The sequence below is a fragment of the Taeniopygia guttata genome, chromosome 1 (genome assembly GCF_048771995.1).
Source record: "Taeniopygia guttata chromosome 1, bTaeGut7.mat, whole genome shotgun sequence".
Lineage (NCBI taxonomy): Eukaryota > Metazoa > Chordata > Aves > Passeriformes > Estrildidae > Taeniopygia > Taeniopygia guttata.
In genome coordinates, this window is record NC_133024.1 from 90,366,169 (window position 1) to 90,389,284 (window position 23,116).

At 34.4% G+C, this 23,116-nt stretch overlaps 1 protein-coding gene across 6 annotated transcripts in view; it reads right to left on the reverse strand.

Annotated features, from left to right (window-relative positions):
• ATP11A (ATPase phospholipid transporting 11A) overlaps positions 1–23,116 on the reverse strand; it is a 118,072-nt gene that overhangs the window by 16,315 nt on the left and 78,641 nt on the right. For 3 of the 6 annotated variants that reach the window (XM_030279937.4, XM_030279974.4, XM_030279958.4), the window contains exons 9-26: positions 22,638–22,702; positions 22,172–22,253; positions 20,771–20,921; positions 19,385–19,582; positions 16,872–17,045; positions 15,389–15,552; positions 15,029–15,100; positions 13,421–13,494; positions 13,077–13,180; positions 11,236–11,417; positions 10,505–10,756; positions 8,468–8,642; positions 7,166–7,268; positions 6,763–6,908; positions 5,740–5,799; positions 4,266–4,393; positions 2,422–2,557; positions 1,821–1,844 (exon numbers count right to left, since the gene is read on the reverse strand). In XM_030279937.4, the coding sequence (XP_030135797.1) occupies positions 1,821–1,844; positions 2,422–2,557; positions 4,266–4,393; positions 5,740–5,799; positions 6,763–6,908; positions 7,166–7,268; positions 8,468–8,642; positions 10,505–10,756; positions 11,236–11,417; positions 13,077–13,180; positions 13,421–13,494; positions 15,029–15,100; positions 15,389–15,552; positions 16,872–17,045; positions 19,385–19,582; positions 20,771–20,921; positions 22,172–22,253; positions 22,638–22,702 (2,290 nt within the window). The remainder of the gene's footprint in view (positions 1–1,820; positions 1,845–2,421; positions 2,558–4,265; positions 4,394–5,739; positions 5,800–6,762; positions 6,909–7,165; positions 7,269–8,467; positions 8,643–10,504; positions 10,757–11,235; positions 11,418–13,076; positions 13,181–13,420; positions 13,495–15,028; positions 15,101–15,388; positions 15,553–16,871; positions 17,046–19,384; positions 19,583–20,770; positions 20,922–22,171; positions 22,254–22,637; positions 22,703–23,116) is intronic. The other 3 variants (XM_030279944.4, XM_030279984.4, XM_030279950.4) reach the window with 2 other exon arrangements.

A 23,116-nucleotide genomic window follows, 5' to 3' on the forward strand; every position in this document is an offset into this window, starting at 1 on the left:
GAAAAATGAAAAAGGAAAAAGGAAAAAGAAAAAAAGAAAAAAAAATCACCCAGGAAGTACATTTTATTATATGGGTAAACTAAGATGACATTTGCAATTTGCAGTGACTTCTACAATGCCTCCCTTTCTGCTTACCTTTCTTCTGTATCTGATTTCTAACTGCATGTTTTTGCAACCAACCATGATGTCCTATCCATAGTGGAACATCATACACACAAAGCACTATCACAAATTAATAACAATTTATAGGAGATAAATCTTTGGCATCTTAGTTTTGCTTACCAGAAAATCAGTAAGGGAGGCATTTATGAAGTAGATCTCAGTAACTAGAAGTACATTTTTTCCATTATTCTAGTAATAGCACACAACAGGAAGCAAATAGTTTCAAACTAATTTCTAAATACTGAGAAACATTTTGGGGGGAATTGTGTTTGGAAGCAAGCTTAATGGTACAATCATTTTAGTCTGACAGGCATCATTGTATGGGAAAGGTCTTGACTTTGGCAATTTTTTATTAGTTTTGCAATTATAGTGATTAGTTCATTTGTGGGAAAAAAAAAAATCAAAATTTTTGCTTCAGTACCCATTTTAACAATCTGGAACCTGACTTGTATCACTATGTATCACTCATGGCATTAGTGTCACTGTCAGCTCTTTTATGTTTTTTTTTACTGCTTTCTGCCTTTCACCTGTTCAATAATAACATCTTCTTGCAGTAGCAAACCTTTCAAACCTTCAAATACTTCACTAACTTTTTCCAGATATAAGCATAAATTAAAAACTCCGAAATAACTATCAACACCTATTAGCATTCACGTGTGTATAAACTCATGTAAGTGTCTCTGACTGTTCCTGAACACTTGAAATTTTCAAGCCTTTAAATCTAAATTGCAGCTTAATAGCTCTCAAGTTTTATACATAAACATTGGCATGCATCCTCAAAATAATGACAAATTTTCTATCACAGACATTCAAGACTCAGAATGTCCCCTCAAGCAACATATTAAGTGTTAACATGGGTATCTAGTTGTAGACTTCAACATGTGAAATTTAAGAATTAGGCATTAATCTGGCTTTAGAGCCTTAGAATTAGATTGAATGTGTGCAACGGAAGATGACTAGAATTTCAGAAAGGAACTGAGTCAGAATATTTGCAATACAAACTGTTTACAAAATTGGTACAGGTATGGTAACTCTAATTTTCAGCACCATAAGTATATGGTGATGAATTTTGGACATCCAACAGAGAGCATAATGGTACCAAAAAAAGCTACAGTGCAGTGTACAATTCTGTCTAGTGGAAGTTCACTGTGTTCTTAGGAAAAACGCTTTTTAACAAGTGTTCTCTCTCACACTAGAAGGTCATTTCCCTGACAGATGTCACAAAAGTGGTTTTTAATGATATCTGAACACTGCATTTCTAGCAAATGTGCACGTTGCATACAGGCAACAAAATTGTGTTTGTGTTTATTTTCTCTCTTACTTTGAGGACGTTTTCTAAAGCCATTAAAGCATATTATAGCATAAACTGTAAAAAAAATCTGTAGCAGAGTCAGCAACAAAATGTAGGTTACAGAAAAGCATACAACAGAATAACAAAATGCAAGGAAGCAAAAAGCTTTTTTAAAGTTCATGGTTCTTTACCACACCTCATATACCTCAATATACTTTGTATAATGTTCCTTTTAAGTACTTAGAGACTAGCTATAAAGAACATTTCTACCTGTAGGCTTAAATTATATTTTACTGCTCTTTAACAGTTTAATTTAAGAACAGTGAAAGATGAAATGGATATCATGACAAATCCACAATAGTCTTACCATGTGAGTGCTGGTTGTCATTAGCTGAGGATAGGAAGAGAAGCAAGTAGCAAAAAGAAAAAAAGCACACAAATAAAATAGACCAAAATATCAATGGATAAAATAAATAAAATGCAAAAGTTCATAAAATTTGCATTCATGTGACTGCAAAGCAAGTAGAGATAGATTATTTTAAGCTGCTACATGTAAAAAATAATTAAACTATTAAAAAGCTTGTTATATTTAAGATCTTTTATGATCATTCATAACGACTCTACTGAGAGTCTTTTGATATGTTAAACAGATATTCATCAGATGCATGTTAAGTATGAAACTGAAAAGTTACTGTATAAATTCAGAAGTAATACATGGGATTTATGCTATATATTTCTAATTAGTGTCCAATCCTATGTCTCTGCTTACTAATACACAGTATGTTTCATTGCATAGTTCAGATTTTATTAAACAGATAACCCATCTATCTCACAGTAACTCATAAAAAAGTTATCATCTTGCATGAAATATTGAAGAAAGCAGATGTTTTAATTTTAAATGTGAAAATGTTAATTTTGCAATTGGCATTAAAAAAAATTACCATTGACTGATGAAATCCAACACTAACCTGTCCATTGCTGGTCACAACCGTGTTGTCTAACAATAAATAGGCACCAAAGAAAAATACCAGAGCATCAAACACTCCTAGGAATGTCCAATAAATAAATGTACGCCAGCGCAGCAAAGCATTCTTGGCAACATCTCTGTGTGAAACAAGAAACGTATACTTGTTATCAGCAGGTTTGAACATCCCAGATATATGAGATAATTCATATTGTTTCCTGAAAGCCACCACATTTCAACTGTCTACCACTTAAAATCTAATTCCTTCCTCAAAATGCCCTCTTTATTTATTTTTATTTAATTCTTACTAAATCCTTTTTACTGCTCCCTGTAATTCTGCTTATTTCAACAATGGTTGTGCTGTACCCACTTAGTTTTCAATCTTTTTAGAGAAGGTATCTCTTTTCCAGTGCTTGCTGTGCATGTCATGATCCACTGCAGATATTAAATGGATACACTAGAGGTCTCTGGAGACATTGCTTTATTTCCCCTAGGATACTTATATACAGACTATTGCAACAAAATAAAACATTAATTTTATGTGGAATGTGAAACAAGGGGTTTGCACTTGGCTTGAAGCTTCAGGTCAAATACAGTTTTATGAATGTTTTTCCACACATACAGGGATTTGTCAACAACAGAAGTCCTTACTAACATGCATTTTCTTACTACAAAAAAATTTAAATGTTACAACTTGAGTTCTTCTCCACAGAATGGGTATGTATCAACTTGGCATAGAGTACAGAATGCATCAGAGTAAATCAGGACACAGTTAAATGAAAACCCTGAATTACAGAAACATTTACTATCAGCCAGTGCTTCCACCATATGAATTTTATAAAGACTGTCTGATGACCATATGAAGTAATTTCTCCCCAGAGATTAACAATCCAGACTGCAAACCCATATGTGGTCAACAACAGCCTCACCTGGCCCAGGACAATTACTATTGCCCAAAACAGCTTAGCAATAAGCTCTGTTACGTATCAAAACCCAAAAATTTCTGACAAATAAGCCCTGCTAGATTTCATAAACCAAAAAAAGGCTTCTGAATTACCATTTCTAAATCAAAAACATTCAAAACATCAAAGTGGAAATAAAAACATTACTGTTAAAACTCAGCATTAATCTCATGTATTCCTCTTCAATTTCACTGGTAAAAACATACCACTACATTGATTAACATTTAGGCAGCTAGTATTACTTCTTTCAAATAATGTTTTTCCTTTGATTATCTGCTGTTATCCCTCCCTGAAATGTACTGGCTTTGCAGCTACAAGGATCTAAATTGGACACTGGTCCTAATTTAGATGGCCAAATGCAGTTAATTGACAAGAACTGTATTTCAAATGGCTAAAAACCTAAAGAAGTCAATTCCAATGCGCAGAAGTGAGTCAACAATGCAGAGGACAATGCTGGAAACCACATAGAATATATCCTCTGATACACTCTTAACACTCAGTCATCTTTTCTTTCAGAATACAGAAAAAAACAGCATGTGTTCTTTTTAAAAAATACTTTGGTTCCACCATGTTTCTTCCCCATGGTTGGAGGAAATAAAGAGTACTAAAATAAATCTCCGAATGTGATTTTTCTAAACAGTGATTTCTATTTTGCTCTCACTCCCTTTGTAGCAAATGCATGGTGTGGTTTGTAAATGTGCATATAAAAACACATGCTTATCTACTGTACTTTGTAGGCCATGCATGCGGTCTTCAACCCTTCAGTTGCAGTGTATCTGATGTTGATGTATCCTTGTGGTACAGAAATCCTGAGGACTTTCACAGTAACAGACACAGATCCCACAAGTGAACAGTCAAACTTTGGGGTACAGTGTTTTAATTTTACCTGTACAGGGAAGGCTCTCTCTTGAGTGTGTCTGCACTGACATGTTGTTCCATTAGACCGTACACGAGGATAGGAAGGGAGGTGAAGCTGATATTGTACAGTGTTAGATACGCAGTATCATATAAAGTCTGTAGACAGAAAAGAATTAGATCAACTACTTTTAATTTAAAATTAAACCTTACTTTCAAATTAAATTCTCTGCATGAGACTTGATTTAAAATGAATACATGAACTCTTGCAGGCAACTAAAGTTATATTCCTTCAGAATGGAGGCAAATACCCCTGAACAGCTGCTAACTGATATAGGACACAACTTTCCACTTGTATTCTATTTACCTGGAGGAAAAAGATCAGCAGAAAAATCCATTTCATGGACCAGTCGGGTCCACATACTGGCCCCACCTATTGTTTCAGCTGTAATACCAACTCCAAAGTACCCAAACTGAAGAGCACATTCCTTTGGAAGAAGAAATTCTTCTCTGACACAACATCCATGTACCTCACTTCCCTTTTATTTCCTTACTGTCTATAAAATATGGAGATATTCAGATAAGAAGCAAGACCCCTCCAGAGGTTTTTCAGCTGTGTATGACTGCAATGAGCTTCCCAAGCTCAGGAAGATCCTTTTTTTGTTACAAAAAAAACAAAGATGAAACATCCCAATGTGTCTTTGATTCTTCTTCTCACTGAGATGATTTTTTACGTACGTATCATCAGTGTACCGGGGCTTTCTTTCAACAAATTCAAAGCAATAGCACTATTTTCTCCCAATTAAATACAACTCTTACTTAATTTAATACTGAAAACGTAAATCCTTTTTGTCTAAATTCAGTCATTCATTCCTTTGTTTTCTGCACCCTCATTCAGAAGAAAGAAGAGGTAGATCTTTTTGACACAAATTAGATGAGAGAAAGGGAGAAGAGAACATAAAGAAAAATTGAGGAAGGCAAATACTGGATCATCTCCTGAGTGACAGCACTTCTCTGCTGACCAACAGTTCACTTTTCCTCTATTTTTTAGTTTTTATATTTTCTTTTCAACTAATTCAATGTTGCTATTCATTTGAAATTTGTAATTCATAGCTGTTCATGCTAGAGAAGGCTAGTTTATTTTCTCATTTTCATTCTTGATTCTAAAAATGAACAAGTGATTCAATTACTCATTTTTCAGGATTTCCTTGCTTCATGTCCAGAAGGCCTAAATCTGACTGACTGTATGCTTCCCACAGACATTTCACTTTGCACTGCCTTTTCCAAATATTGTATTTCTGTATTCCTTGACTTTAACATTGCTTTTGTGATAATTCATAAAACTAACTTCTGTAACTTAAATATAATTGCCACTGAACACCATATGAACCAAAAGTGATGTTCCTCTTTGTAAATTAACACTAAATTCTCAGGAAGATAATTTATTTTTTGTACAAAAAAAGCAAAATTGATAACATTATATTGATGGAGAAAGAACAACTAACCTGTTGAGAAAACCCACAGAAGAACTGATATAAAAACTGAGGAAAAATGAAGCAGACATTCTGAAAAACAAAGTCACTGTTGTCAAGCAAAATGCACTAATTTATATACAATGCTATAGATATGTATATCACAGTTTTGTATCACTAACAATAGTGAGCATTGCAGGAACAATAGATAAAACTACATATATTAAACCCCAATAGTCACATCTTGTAGTAGTACTGTTAGAAAAAACCCCACTTAAAATATTTTCAAAACAATTATATAAGGCTATAGTTTGAAAATTCAAGGGCAGTGAAATTTGGGATCCAGGAATACAGTTCAGTTAAAGCAAAGCGAAAAAGGGACAATCCGCAGGAGATAAACCATGATAAGCAAGCATGGATACTCTGGTTAGCATGGTTTCCAGCAAAGCAGCTGTAAGATGTTTCCAGCTGTAACCCCAAATGCCATCCTCTCCCAATTATACCTACAGTCGAACACTAGAACCCTGAATTACCCTGTGACAGCTCCTTTCTATAATCTTTCATTGCTTAGCAAAAGAACTTGGATTGGATGCCAACACTTAGAAAGAACTAAACTGTCTAAATAGGGGGATGCTCACGATGAACTTTCTCCACCTACACTATCCTAAAGAATTTAGCATAACTTAATTTGCAGTGATGTCTAAGTTCTCAAATAGCATTTCCAATGTGATTTAGAAGTTCACTATAGAGACAACCTGGAAGGTACTGGAAATAGACAGACCAGTCTGAGACAGAATTTACAGGATATGAAAAAATAAGTTACAACTTTTGGTTTTAAATGTAACGTCTATTACAGAATCTATCTATATAAAAGCTATTTCACTTCATGTTCAGAATAAAATGAATAATCCCATTTCAGCACTGCATCTGGTATTCAAGAAAATCTCTTTATGGAATTGTTGCTGGTTTGTACCATTAGCTGCAAAAACTGTATATAGTCAGATATAACCATTTAAGTTTTTGAGGTTTATGTAATTGGAATAAGCATTATCCTACCTTATAAAAGAAGTATTGCACAAGTTCAGATATCCTAATGTAATAAAAATGCCCATGAACAAGCAACATTTTTTTCAAATGTTTAAATTTAGGTATTGCATAGTCACTGTTTCTTGCTGCTTGGCGACCTTCTCTGCCAATGATTCCTTTAAAAAACATAAGAGATGAAGCTATTTAATAACTAAAGAACTATTAAAAAGATATAATAATTACCAAACTATATAATAATGCGATGGTACTGATGTAATGGGATATCACAACTATATCTCATGCAATTCCTAGGCTAAATACACTAAAAGTTATTTATAACACATATAACCTGATTCTTTGAGATTGCCTATTTTTAAGAAATATATGGGTTTTGTGATTTCACTTGAAATAATATACTAAGGAGCAGACTTACCTATACCAACATGTGCTTCTAGAATCATACTGACATCATTTGCTCCATCACCAATTGCTAATGTGATAGGATGTTCTTTTGATAATTTAATCAACTTTACAATCTGGAAAAAAAATTACCAAGACAGTTTTATAAGAAATTCTCTGAAGGAACACAAAAGCAACATTACTCAATGTAACAGCTATGCATAAAGATCACAGTTCCTTCATGCTACAAAGTATTTGTTCCAAACATTTTTAAAATACTTCTGAACTACTTTTAGAGAGATGAGACAGGAAGAAGGAAGAGCCGAATAATGGAAGATGTTGTTGAGATTGCTTAATGCCGTGTCAGTGCATCAATAAATTAAGACGGTTCCAGAGACAGAATGCACCATTTCAAAGAAATCCTGAAATGAAAGATTAAAACTTCTGCTTTCTCATCTGTGTTGAACTTTTTTCCTGTGTTTAAGAAAATATATTGGACTCCGTATACCTATAAAAACTATTTGACATATAAACTGTCCAAAAATTTGACTTCAAATCTCTCCATTACAAATTATCACCTCTGTAAATATGGTATTGAGTCAGCTGCACCTAAAAACTTCTACAAACTTCCAGATAGTTAATAGTGCTGGCTAAATACAACTGTTAATGTGAATAAGGGTTACATATGCTGTACCTGCAACATTGTGAAAAAGACATGACAAACTGAAATAAAAAAGGAATGCATATTCCAGTATTTCCTTCCTTTAAAAGTTCTTCCAGTATCTTGAGAGGCTTCAGTAATGGAAGGATCTATTTTTACTTGACACAAGCAACAAATGCAACAGTTATATATTTAAGTTTAAGTATACTTAAACATGGTAATGCACACACTTTTTGTCTGGATTCTTCTTGGCTTTCCACTTATGTTAAAAACAGAGAAAAAATATCACTCTGCAGTAATATGTAACACAGGTTCTTGTAGTGTCAAAAGAGTAGACCATACAAAGCTTGTTAGGTAAAAAAGAGAGCAGTTAGTTCATTTATTAAACAAGTTCATGTTAGCATATACCAACCATAAAATTTGAATAGTATGTACCTAAACCAAATTCAGGTACACAGCTGGATGCTGTTTTAACAATATCATTATCTAAATTGCTTGCCAGCAGAAATTCTCCCCTCTCCTTTTTTTTTTTTTTTTTTTTTACTTTTTCCATTTTGGAAGATAAAAAAGTGAATGGCAGCATCTTAAGTTATCATAGTAAGTCATACAGAGTATTAACCTTCAATATTTACATATGTGCATAGCTAGCAAGTCATTATGAAACTAAACACAAACCTGTGCTTTTTGCAGAGGTGCCATTCGACAGCATAACACTGCAGTGCAGTTTCTGCAAATATTAAGAAAGATCTCTCTGTAGTTACCAGAGCTCCCATCATGTCTTGGTTTCATTATTAATGATAATGCTGCTCCATCAATAATTAAACCATAATCTTGCGTATCAGATGAAAGTCTGTTTGGGGATAAAATATAAACTAAGTGTCACTATAAAATCCTCAGACACATTTAAATCTGGCAAGAAGAATTATGTGAAAATAAATTAATGAAAAAATAGTAAGTATAGAATACTGTAAAGATAATACATTACTAAAATAAATTCCTTGTATCAAACTGGTATTTACAACATCTTAAAATTCTGGATTATGTTGAAAATATTCAGTGCTTCACCAGTTTGCATACATAAATCTGATACCTCAGTGACTTCACCGGTATGTATGAGTGTGTAATTAATGAGTTTTCAGTTTGGTTTGAAAAGGTTCCAAGAAGTGCAGTGAGGTAAACCAAGCTGCAGGAATGAAGTTAATTTTGTGGCACATTCCATAACACAGAGGAAAAATAAGTTAAAGGGAAAGGCCTTTGGTACTCTGATGAGGAAATAGTTTTATTTTTACAGAAGTAAATTGTGCTTTGAAGGAAATGCCTGAAAGAAACCTGTTGTCCCAGGTGGCAAAAGCCACTGTCTACATCTAGAGTATGGGTATTTTGCCTTTAGAGTAGTGGCTAAAGTCAAATATTGGTTTATTTATAATACTAAATTAAAAATCATTATTTATGTTTCCTATAATATTACAATATATTCTTGCACATAAAAATCTATTAGCAGTATACCTGTAGTAATTTGAGCATTGCTAGACGTGTAACCACAGCTACAGGAAGTAATTTATTCTTTATCATACACTGAATAATGGGGAAGATAAGATGGTCTGGACTGCAAGAACCATTTTCTGCAGAATCCAGACAAGTTATTCCTTGCATCTGCCTGCATTTCACAGCAGCCTCAGGCTCCTGGTCAAACAGTGAATGTTGTATAAATGTACACTGAGGTTTATTTTTACTCTCTTTGCAGTGTTCCAAGGTTACACACTACTGTGCATAGGGTTTGAACTACCATGGTTTCTCCAAGACCAGTGTTTGTGAGAAAAACACCATATTTATTATTATGTATTTTAGGCATCTCCATCATTTTTTACTAGAACAGAAGTTATTTTTGACAAGTAAAATTCTGTAAACTACATTTAGTAACAGCTCCCAGATATTTTCTCCACTTTGCTAGCATTGGCAAAAATAGGGCAATGCCACTGGTGTACAATGATATCAAATGAAAAAGTATCATTACAAAGTTCAAACAATGAACTTTGGTTCTGAATGTTTGGTGCATTATAGTGAAATATTTTTAGCCTGAATTATTTGAACATACAGACAGGTTCCTGCTTTTACTATCTTAGTACTATTCCCTAGCTCTGGAGATAAAGGCAAAAAAAATCCTAAGAGTTTTAACATGTAGAAAATTGCCATTGCACAAAATGTTAAGCAAACATTTTTGACCACACCTTCTAAGGCCTGTGGTACTTAAACAAAATAGTACAGATGACATGGAGAAAAATTACTTATTTAACTGAATATACAAATGTTCTTGATTAGACCAGTGGGGTATAAATTGTAAGGAGAGCTATGAAAAATTATCTGGTTCAGAGATTTTAGCTGTAAGACTGAGTTAGAGACAATTTCTGCTACAATAGTATCACAAATACTTGTTAAGTCATTGAGAATGGTTTTATGGTGCAAAAATTATTACAGTATCAGCTGGGATTATTCTTTTAATAGTAAAACTAGTACCAGAAGTGAGATAAAGAACCATGACTGAAACCCTAAATTTATCTAAACAAGCTTATACTTAATTTCCATACAATAATTTACATGTTACCAACAGAAACTGAAATTTACTGCTGTTTTTAAGGTAATTGGTCATAATTTAATTGTTTGCAAAATGCCCAGAAGCCCATTTCTGGCCTGAAAATCCAACTTTTTCCTTACCCTGAGAAGGTATCCCTGGTTAAGCTGCCATTTTGTCTTATGACAGTTTTGTTTAGGTCAAAAAGCACATCATGTAAACTCTGCTCCTCAATTTTCTTTGTGGTTAGCTCAAGTATTTGTGTATTTCTTCGGAAAAGTTTACAAGCGTAGCAAGTAGCAGCAGCAGTCTCCATTTTGTCTCCGGTCAGAACCCAAACTTTAATTCCTGCTTTCTGGAGTGCTTCAATAGTGTCAGCAGCTTTTTCTTGTAGTCTGTGAAGTCAATTGACAATATAGATTGATGGATTGCTTAGGAATGAGAAAGGTCTTTATTGCAAGATTTTCATAAACAAATAAAAAGTTTCAATAGAAGTTATCAGATCTAAAAATTTTCCCCTAAGTATGACTCCAAAAATGTTCAGGGGACTAGTATATGTTTTTGAATCTTTTTAAGACCTAAAGATTCTTCCTTCATTTCCTCAATACCCATTTTGTAGTCCTTTCCTCTGAAACTTTTGCCTGTATCTTGATCAAGAAATTATTAAATGGTTCAAATACAATGATTTTTGTACAGGTCAGTATTATTACTTGCTTACTAATTTATAAAGTTACCATGTGTAACTTTAGTAAGCTAAGGGTGTGGAATCAATTAAAATAAGGGGTTTCCCAAAAAAATCTCTAATGCAGAGGAAGTCTTCAATTAGTTTGTCATCATCACTGAAGATAGGAAACTAAGAAATGTACTAACTAACCGATCTTCAACAGCTGTAGCACCAAGTAATATAAAATCTCTTTCTATCTTCTCATACACTTCTGCCAATTTCTTATCCCGCTCCTGAAGGGCCAACTTTGCACTCTGAAGCAGCTTCTGTACATTGCTATATTCTTCTGCTGTGAGCTTCTTATATGCAACACACAACGTTCGCAGTCCCTCCTAAAGAAATAAAATGCATTTTACAAAACTCTTCTTAGACTCCTTTCTCGTGCTTATGCTGGAGGATTTGAAAAAGGAACATAATGAAGTGAATAAGTATAGACTAGTACAGTATAGTATAGACTAGGATATGGTTCAGCTTAATTACGTTTTGTTCTAGAAGCAGTTACAACCTGATGGACCAATCTCAATCTCCCAGAAGATAAACAGCTTAGTGATTCAACTGAATATATGAGATTACAAGAGAAGGCAAAGTCAAGGTAAAGGTTTCCTTCCCTATGTGTACAATTAGGCAGGATGAGTCAGAATAAATAATAGTAATATAAATAGTAGCTCTACAGAGTCTGATTTTGATGCTGTGTTGCAACAGATCCACAGACTGCGACCAAACGTCACAAACAGAACTGAAAGTGAAAATCCAACTGTACCATTTCAGTCAAGTGAAAACTAGTATTTAGCTGTGGGTGTTTCAGACTGCATCAAACTTCTGGACTGAGTGATGACTAAGAAAGGGAGTATATAGATTGTGTAAGGCGGGAAGAAACACAGTAAAGTTTTGCCACCTGAGTTATATATTGCTTCTCACAACACCATTTAACTGGCACTTCAGATTCCTTAACTTTAATTTATGCAGTAGGCCTTTGTATATTTACTTATTACCAAACCAAGAAGGACAATTATTAAAATATCTCCCTGCCTCTTGAAATTTATAAAAGCAGGTGCCAGGTATTTTCTTTGAGAGGCTTCTGTGTGTAGGAGCCAGTCTTATTTCCAATTATGCAGGATGCATAAATAGGTGCTGATCCGGATTTTTTTCTTGACAGATACTGAATGGATATGATATGCAAATATTTTTCACTTTCATTAGCCTCTTTTACTTGTAATTATCAGATAGTCCCACATAATGAAGCTTAGTAAAGCACTTTGAGAGCTTTTTGCTTCATAACAAAAGCAGGTGACACTATAGGGTTTTTTTCTCACATATCTGTAATAATACTTTGTTTTCAGTTTGAGTACTGGATGCTGGCAAATTATATTCTATGTAAGACTGGCAGTTGTCCTGCATTGCAATGAGTTCTGCATATTTTCGGATACAACAAAATTCAATACTTGACCACTCCAAATACTACCTTCAGGTAAAACTAAGTTCTAAACTTCTTTTGAAGATTATCAGCCAGTTCCATAGCTGATTTTTAGCAAGCAAAAATATAAGATATTGCTGATCACTGCACTGTCTCCCCAGAACTTGTAAAGCAAAGGCAGCAAATCACAGTTGCTAAGGTTGGGGGCTGAAACTAGCTACAGTTTTTACAGAGATTTACTCTTTTTCACTTTTCTTCTATTCAAAAATTAATTCAAACCCTACTTGTGAAATTGCCATGCTAATGACCTAACTGATGACATCTGGTTTAATATACAGATGTGCATCTAATGTATTCATACTGCACCACAACTGACATTTGGAGGATGAGATGGAGGACAGATGCAAATAAGGGAGTTACACAGACTGCTAGCCACAAAGCCTGAATGACCCTTGACATAGAATAACCTTGATGCCTGTAAAAACATATCTGTTAGCAGAAAAAGCAGGAGGTCAGAACACTTAATTTCTTTTGGACACTGATATCATGTAAACAGATCAATAAAATGGAATCTTACCACTGCATTGCGCTGTACTCGGGATCGTACTTGCTCAATTTTACCTTCTTTAACCCTAGGAAATATGGAGGAATCTGCTCCCTTACAAAACAGAAATATATCCCCTAAAAGAGACAGCATATGGAGTTCAAAATAATTAAAATACTTTCTTCAAAAAACATCCAAATTAATAAGTCTTCAAAATGTTTTCTTCCAACTTTTTTGTAATATTTGTACTCATGCTAGTACCTGGTCCCTTATTTTATAAAGAAAGGCATATAGACTGGGTTTAATGCTTAACTCTGATAAATCTGAAACAAATTCAAGTGAGACAAAAAACATTGAACAGAATGCAACAGCCCTACCTGCTGAAGATTTAACAATTACACTCATTCGCCGTCTCACAGAATCAAAACTGAAAACCTCTAATAATTCAAACCTGAAAGAGAAACAGAACACAGAATCAAAACTGAAAACCTCCAATAATTCAAATCTGAAACAAAAACAAAACTATTTTTTACACAACTCTATTTTTTCTGATTCCTAAATTGGTTATTGTGACTTCAAGCATATAAATTAAACATTTCTTCTAACATGGAATATTATGTTGAGTTCTATGGAATATGGAACTAGTACAGAATGAAACAGCAGGTTGCAAATAATAAGAAAGGAATGCCCTTAGCGCCTAGTTACTTGAAACAGAAATTGTGAGTATCTTCAGATGTATAGTCACTCTAATTTAAGTAGAAGACTAGAAACCTTGCAGTGGAATGCTGTACTGATTATGAATTTTCTATGTATAATACGTAGACATAGCCTTAGAACTTGAAAAGTATGCTTATACTCAAGTCTTTATTCTATATTTTTCTAGTTTTTATTATTCCTAATCTACCAAAAGTGATGATCTAATTCCATAGTCTTGCTTAAATGTTGATAGATGCTTTATTCAAATGAAAGGAAAAATATTGCTTTATACTGGTTTTACACTTGCTATTATTTCTATTATTTGATTTTATCACATGTTCCTTTCCTTTTTAAGAAGAAAAATGAGCACAAGCTCTTGCTGTAGTTTTGGTTTCATCAGTTGTACACTTCTATCATTTACTCTCTTATCTATTTCCATTAATGTAAGAGAGCCTCTCTTTTCCAGTGCAAACATAAGCTATCCAAATCATTAATCCCAACTTTGTCAGGATTTGTCTCCGTCCAAATCTGCTTATTTAATTAGATCCTTCAGTCCTAAGTCCTTTTAACACCCTAGAAGTCAGACCTGTGCAAAGCTGCATCAGGCCCATGTCTACAAAATGTGATGCATTTGGGAGAAAATTCTCAGTGATTACAGTGATTTCTTCTGAGTCACCAAACTATACTGACTCCAGTTCTTATGAGATGAGCCTAAAAAGTCTCCATATTATCCTAAAGGGGGTAAAGTAACACCAGGGTTCCTATATTTGTGTCTAAGAGTCCCTGCACAGTTAGCAGAGTACCCAAGCAGGAAGATATGGATATACCACAGACTTTACCAGCAGATATATATAGAGAAATGTAAGGTAAATTATCTAGGGTATGTACATACCCCAGAACAGTGTACTATTTCAGTATTATTGAAATTTTGACTCATATTATTGACAAAATTTATTCTACAGACATTACTCTCCTCTAAATTCCATGGATTATCTGTGAACAGCAAATTGGGTACACAGCAATTTCTATTAAGAATATATAAAACCATCAGGAGCTATTAGATTAGGTCATGAATCCCACACCACACCTTCATTGTCATATCAGTATTTTATACTGCATATAATGTGAAAAAAAGTGAAAGCAATTAAAGTTACTAAATTTTCTTTATTTATTACTAAAACACAAGGTTCCTGGCTTTCCTGACTTAAAAATTCATCTGTAGGGAAACAATGGTTTATTAAACACATGAACAAAAACTCAGTCTATTTTGTTATATTTTAACCACTCACTTTTCTATGTTATTTTCCCGATTTAAGATCTCCATGTAATTGTCTTTCAGCCTTAAATAGGTGTAACCAAGTCTGTAAAACAAAACACAGAATAAGAGAATGAATGCGACAAATATATAATCATCCAGTTTAAGCACTGTCATAAGGATTTAAGACTGAGCCCAGAACAAACGAACACCAAAATCTCCAACTATTTTTAGTTGATTTTAGGCTATGAATATTGATGAATTCATGTTAATAAATCAATCAGCTGTAGATTACTTGCTGTTTGCTATAACAATTTTTGTTCTGAAAACAAATTTGAGCTTTAGTGATTAGATCTGTAGTTTAGAAAAATATAATACCTAAGTACACACATACCTCTGTATTCCTTCGACTAAAGCAACTTCATCAGGTGATGATGATATATATATACAAGGTCTTCTTGGTACCTGGTTTTTCTTCAAACCATCTATGCTATCATCATCCTTTACCTGAACAGTGTGGCAAAGACAAATAGCTCGGAAAAATAGTTCCTCTCTCTCCTGAAAAATAAAAGGAATGGTTGTCATTACGTGTTACCACTTGAAAACTCTTCTTTTGGGAGGTGATCAATATCACTGATTACTGCTGATTATTAATCAGACAAATGCAGGCTCCTTGAGGGGGAGCCAGGTCTTTTGTCACAGCTGTTTGTACCCTTAGGATTGCATTCTCAGCCAAGCTAATGATGCAAAAAAAAACCCCAGCGCATCTTCTATGGATGCAGCTCAAGGTGTTTTTTCTTTACTTTTGCTTAAACTTTAAGAACTTGCATTCCTTAAATACTAGCTCAGATATCATTTAGAAGTCCTGAGTTCACACAGAAGGAGTTCACACAGGTCTTAGCAGGGCTCACAGATTTCAACCTCTTGAACACCCCTCGGAACTAAATAAATTACTGAAGTGCACATACTTTGGCAGCTCCAGCCAACCACTTCCTATAAAATTTCAGATGGTTTGGTAATGACAGCTCCTGGCACCAGAAAGAGATTTCTATTTCATGGATACCTCTCTGTGTTATATCTTTATCTTTGTGCCTGAAACCTATTCTTCTGTGCTGTTAAATACAAACTGTCTATGCCATTGTGATTCCAAGATAAAAACTCAGCATACTGCAGGACCACATTCTGAGGGCCACAGGTGAGAGACATAAGGCTGCTGAATTACACCAACATATTTTAAGAGACCTCATTTTGTCACCATGAAGTAAGTGTGAATATGATACTATAATGATGTAATAAAAAATACATTGTACTGTAGCTGTGATTATCCTGCCCATATACACTCTGTTCACCTGTTGGCACATGAAGACTCCCAAACTTTCAACTAATTTTCAACTTTCAACACAGCAAATAGCCACCATACATACACACTGTAGGTAGCACACTTCAGATGTGGCTAAATTAAGTCACATTTTAAGGTAATTTAATGTGATCATAAACCATTCTCTGGCCACATTTTCACTCAGTGATGACAAAATAAGAGATTGCACTAAGCCCCTATTTTCCCCTTTGAGGATTTTCTTGTCTTGCTTTCTCTGGTGTAGCTAAAGGTAAATGGAAACCAGTTATCTCTGTCTACAGCTATTAACCAGAGAAAGTTCTATATTTGCTGTTCAACTCAGCTTTAAAACTGCATTAAAATGAGAAACTACGCATTAAGCCTTTAAATCTCACTCTTAACTAGGAAATGAAAATGTCTATGCAGTTATCTATTTTATTTAGCAAAATTCAATAATGCTGAATTTCAAATACTCCATCAGTACAGTTCAATTTTCACATTTCACTGTAAAAAAACAATAACACAGAAAGAGTTAGCATACCTTTCCACTACCTCCTGGAGATGAATCAATCATATCAATGCCTGTACAATCGTGGAGGATTTGTCCATTGCAGATAACATGTGGTATATAAACATGCCCTTCAATGCAACATTCTACAAATTCCATATTATTCTCGGTTAATGTTCCTGTTTTATCTGTGAAGACATACTCAATCTGCAAATGAGCACAAAATAAAAACAGCAGGAATGTGAACAGAGATTTTCCAACATCTCTGAACAAAACTGAGTTTATTAGTGGGCTACACCTTCCTTTGAAAATCCTGATGCTCTTTCAGAAAAGGACGACAACACTTTCTTTTGGCAGTTATCTTCATAGAAATATAGGCCCTGAAAGATTTTCTCCTACAAGAGTATAAAATAATGCTATCCTTAGCCTCATAATGCATGTAAATGATGTGTTTAACCTACTTCCACTCTTCTCTAAGTTCTTAATGTCTTTCTTGCTGCAAGACAGGTATTTATAGAAACAAAATGCATACAAATTTCATTTCCCAGAGATTATTATTTATTGCACATGCTTGGATATGGATCAGTTACTGTCAGAACAGTCTTTAGGGTAGTATCAGAATTCCCCACTACAATTACATTTGTTTAAATCAGGATTGTCGACACATACAGTTATACGCCTGGGCACCATAACTGCCCTGGAAACACTCATTTTGTCTCAATATTGAATTTTGCATTAACTTTATCTTTTATAATGAGCCCCAGTGCTTAAGTCTAACAACACTAAAACTAAAACCAATATCTGAACTATCAACTAGAAGAACTAGATTGGCTCAATTTTGGATCCTGGATGTAGTTATTCTATACATACTGCATATCATATTTGATAAACTAAGAAAATGAAGTTACTTAAGGAAGTAAACACTGAAAATAAAGCTATTATTCCATCAGATTGTTTACCAAACTTTGCCATTTATGCAGTGCACTGAGCAAACCAAAAAACAAATTTTTGCTCAGTCTTCAAAAGCATCACTAATTATGCACACTTTCCACTGAGACTGACTTTTATCATATGCACTAAACTGAAAAGGCAAATGCCAAATTTTCCGATGGCTTTTTATCTGTGGACAAAATATCCGCAATAAACTTTCCAAGATTCTTTTCATCTCAACCCCTACATTCAGTTTCATCATAAAATTTACAAAATGCTACCAATCAAGTAATTCAGTGTGTTGCTTTGTCACAGTGTTTCCTCATGTTCAGACAGATCCTCCAGTTTCAGGTTGCGTCCACTGCCTCTGGTCACCAGTGAGAAAATCTTGGCTCTATCCTCTTAGTACTCTCCTGTTCAGGTATTTGTATACATTGGTAAGATCTTCTCTGAATCTTCTTTCCTCCAGGCAGGACAGGCCCAGCTGCCTCTACCTGTCTCTGCATGAGCCATGTCCCTCAGCTGTCTTTGCAGCCCTTCACTAGGCTCTTTCCAGTATGCCCATGTGGCAGTATCGGGGAGCCCAGAGCCGGACACAGCACTCCAGGTGGGGCCTGGAGAGGGCTAGGATCACCTCCCCTGACCTCTTGGCAACACTTTGCCTAAAGCAGCCCATGATACCCCTGGCCCTCTTTGCCATAAGGACACACAGCTGGCTCATGTTGAACTTGATTTCCACCAGGACTCACAGGTTTTCCAGTTGCATGGTCCCCAGTCATCCAAATCATTCGTGATCAGGATGGGAGCCGGTACTGACCCCCAGTGCACACTGCTAGCAGCCTCCCACTGTGCACTGCTGACCACCACCCTCTGAGCCCAGCTGTTCACCCCCTGTTCAATCCACCTCACTGTCTGCTCACCTAGGCCGTAATTCACCAGGTCCTCTTTGAGGATCTTATTGGAGACAATGTCAATTCTCTGCCATAATAATGAACTACCTGGTACCACCCTTAATCCACATAGATATGTATCCTTAAAACATTTATTACAAGTCTGACTAGAAAAAGAGAGAAATACAGCATCTTATGTATTTGAAAAACCTACGAAAACATTTTAACTGAGATCTTAACTATTTTCTCAAACAAAATTTATCTGTAGCCGTCTCAAGGCGATAATTTTCTTAACACAGAATAGAATTTCTTTTCAAAAATGAGATGACAATTAATCATTTTAATGGATGAAACTTGTGTCTGGAGATGCAGTGTCAGCCTAGTTTAACAAAAAGGTTGAGTTTTTATTGCATCTAACTTTTAATCTAAGGAAGCTAGATGTTTATATATTTCTCTCTATAATCAATAGAGAGGAAGTGTTTATCCCTTAATACTACAGTAGTACTAACTGAATTTCACTGACTGGGTAAGAAATCAGAATTTTTGATTCTGAAAATAAAAGTATCTCATTTTATTTTTAAAACTAATCAGCACTAAAGAAAATGTGCATGTAGCTGCAAAAATCTCCAAAATAAAACAAAACTAAAAAACCTTGAAGTAACAATTTAAAAATAAAAACTTTCAGTAGAAACAGTTGGAAAAAAAGTATCATTCAATGAAATTTACCTGTCCCAACTCTTCATTGAGATCAGAAGTGTTCACCAGTGGTCCTTCACCTGTACCCTCATCAAACATTTCCTCATCCCATGCAATGAAATAAGAACCAAGAAATTTCTGCATTTCCACAGTGACATACATGGATACAGGAATAATGTAGTTGAAAAGAACCATGAATGCAAGGAAATCTGTAAAAGCTTGAAGAAACTGACAAAGAAACAAGATGGAAATATTGATTTTTCATGTACCATTAAAGACTGCATGATTACTGCAAGTATTTATAAGTTGGTTTTTGTCAAATAACTTTTGAACAGTAAGCAACACCTTTCATAGCTCAGCACAGGATATAAACCATGATTTATAACATCACAACTGGCATGAAATAGAGCTTTTTCTTTGAAATTTTCATTTCTCTTTAAAGTAATACAGGTGTAGAATACTGTTACATAGCACTGTTGTAAAGTTCTAGAGCAACTAATGAGCATGGTGAAGACTTTCTGGGGAACAAGGGAAACATTAACATGTACACTCAAAAATTACAAAAAAAATAGCATTGTTCCACAGCAACTCCTTTAAGGATTACCAAATTACATAACTTTCAGGCAGCATTTCATAAATAAAGGGTTTCCTTTCCCTCTCTCAACATAAGTAGAATGTATGCACATAACCTGGATCGATTTTTCAGTGGTGGAGACTACGTGGAGCTACAGTCAACCCACTGAGCAGCTTGAGACAGTGCTACTGGTGGTAATGAGAACCCTAGAATGCCTGCCTAGCATGTGCTCCGCATGCATTTAGGGTAAGGAAGCAAATTTTCCTCTAGTCTGACTAGGAGGATTTAGTGAAATAAATGTTGTGCTTTCTGTAGGGCAGGGCTCAGCCCACTGTTTTAGATCCTCTGGATATCCATTCAGGACAATGTCCATGTTCCTGTAAGAACATCTGGCACTGGTGACTGATGCTCTCTGATGCCTTGAGTGCTCATAACAGAGCAATATGAAGCTAAGTTTTGAGGGGCATTTTTATGGAGATTCCCACAGCAGATTATTTTGAAGATGTCTCTCACAAGACTGCCAGTAGCTGTGGGATTCCTTCCAGCCCTTGTATTTCTCAGCAACAGGTCAATACTTTAGCAATTTATGTAAATAACAGGCAGCTCCACAACACTTTCATGAAGCTTTTTATATCAAACCAGACATTTTCTCATCAGTTAAACTCACACATACAACTTAAGGGCAAAAATTTAACATACAAGCTTTCTACAAGTACACTATCACCACTGTCAGCAAAAAAACATGATTGGCAATTAAGCAGGCTGTATATATTTTTACAGTAGAATCTCTATAAATTAAGGGTTTAGGGAAACTTTCTTGGTATTATAATTTATTTCCATACCAAATTTCTTTTCTTTTCAGGCTCTGTTTTCTGATTGTACCACGGCTCATCACGAAATGGTTCACTCTGCCAGGCATACTTCAGAACAGTATTTATTAGTGCTTTACTGACGAGAATACAGAGGTATACAACAAGAAATACATTCATTGATCTAAAAAAAGGCAAAATAAGAATCCCATTAGCATATAAACTACAAAGTTTATTAGAAAATGTTATACTCAATGTTATACATCAGTCCAGCATTTGCTACGAGTCTAACAACGCTAAGACATTAAATAACTCTTCCAAAGTGCTTTTCCAATGAGGAAAATATTACTGATATTATTTTCTTTTTTTAATTTCTATTTTTCTGTTTTTATAGTTGTTTCTAAAATGTGTGTGACAAATAACCAAAACAAATATATTAGTGAAAACAACAGTATAGGTAGAATCATAACAGAATAATGGGGCTTTAATCTGCAGACCTTTTCATGCCACTTTGCTGAATCATTGTAAGATCACTCACATAAGTACTTTTATAGAAATAAAAAAAACAAAAAAGAACATTTTGCTATGCAGCTTTTATGTTTTAACTCTAGGCAGATCTAAAAAAAGAGCAAGAACACTTTGCATTTAAGATTATAGTTTCATGAATGATGGGCATGAACTAAAAGCCATGGGTTATACACCAATAACAACAGAAAGGGACACATCATCATTGCTCAGTTGCTGTGTAAGAGAAAGGCTGTCAGCTTGTCAGTGCGTCTTGCCTCAGACCATGACATCTTGTTTTTCACAAGGCTGGACACCTAACTCAGAGCTGATGATTTCAGATAGCAGAGTAGGGATAGAGAATAGTAAGCAATGTCAGCTCACTCCTTTAAGGATAGCATTGTCACACTTTCCCATCATATATGTCTGTATGGAACTTGTTCTGTTTAGCTAAACCATGGAAAACGTGCCACAGAGAAGCACTATTACTGCCGCTGATCCAAAGTGAAGTGCATTAGAGAAGTTATTTTTACTGAATTCAAGACTTAATTGCAATGAAAAGCATTAACTCTAGGATAATCAAAAACACAGCCTTGGAAAACTGTCAATAAATGTACTCTAAACAGTGAAAGAAAAATCTTATGGAACAACAAAACACTGTACATTAAAGAGCTAAGCATTAAATCAAAATGGCTTTATTTTTTGAACATCTAACAAGAATAATTTGATATTAAAAACCTCATTTATATGGTGTTATATGATTTGCATAAGTAAAAAATTACTTTAAAATAAGCAAATTTTAAGTCGCTCTACCTCTTTTCTTTCATTTAAATCAATGAAACATACACTTCCAGAGAGAAAAAAACCATCTTATTTGCACCATTTAAACATACAGCTTTCAAACCCCAAAATAAGTATTATAAATTTTACTTCTCTACAGCAGATCGCTTCTGTGATTTTGATTGGTAATTTAATGCCATCTTAGTTTCCATGCCAGTGTAGATAGCAACACCTGAAATTAGATAACTTGTTTTACTAAAGGTAGCACAGTGCAGTAACTTCAAAAGAGCATAATTCATTAGATTATTATAATCTGTCATTTCTTTAATCATTTAGTTTGAAGAAAGAAACCCGAGATTTAGATGACAACCCAAAATTAGAAATGGCTTTATTATCTTGGTACTTCGAAATTTTAAGCAGCATTTACATCCCATTCCAGTCACAGTTTCCAATTGCTGAAGTGTTTCTATGTAACAATTTAAAACATCATTGAAAAGTTGTAAAACAAGTAACTTAGTAGAAATAATAAGCCCAGTAGTAACTGTGAGCTTGTAACTTTGTTTGGTGTTTGCTTATTATTTCAGGTTCCATTAAAATAGTCAATAGAAATATTTACCAAAGATTTTTTCTGTGTTCTTTAAAGTGGCTCCTCTAAGAAGCAGATTTTCAGATCCTAATGGCCTGCAAAAGTAAGTATTACAAAATTTAACATTTAGAGAAAACCAGACCTTAGTGGAAGTCATGTAAAACAGGAAATTAGTTTTACTAAAAACCTTTTATTTTAACAAATTACAAGACATATTTAAAATTTTAAAGTGAAAATAAAAAATAGATAAACAGATGCCTTAAATTAAGTTCACAATGCCATAATTCAAGTCTTTAAACAATGCACCTAAACCTCACATATGTAGGTACCCAAATAAAGGCGCAACATCCTATTTGCACAGTACTTATTTTAAAAAATATTAATTCTGTTATTTTTTAGGTTTTAAATGGCATACAAGATATTCCTGATACTTGCTGTAAACATTTATAAATGCTGATAAATATAGGAAAAATAATTTATTGAAGAGTACATGAATTAATGTAAGGACC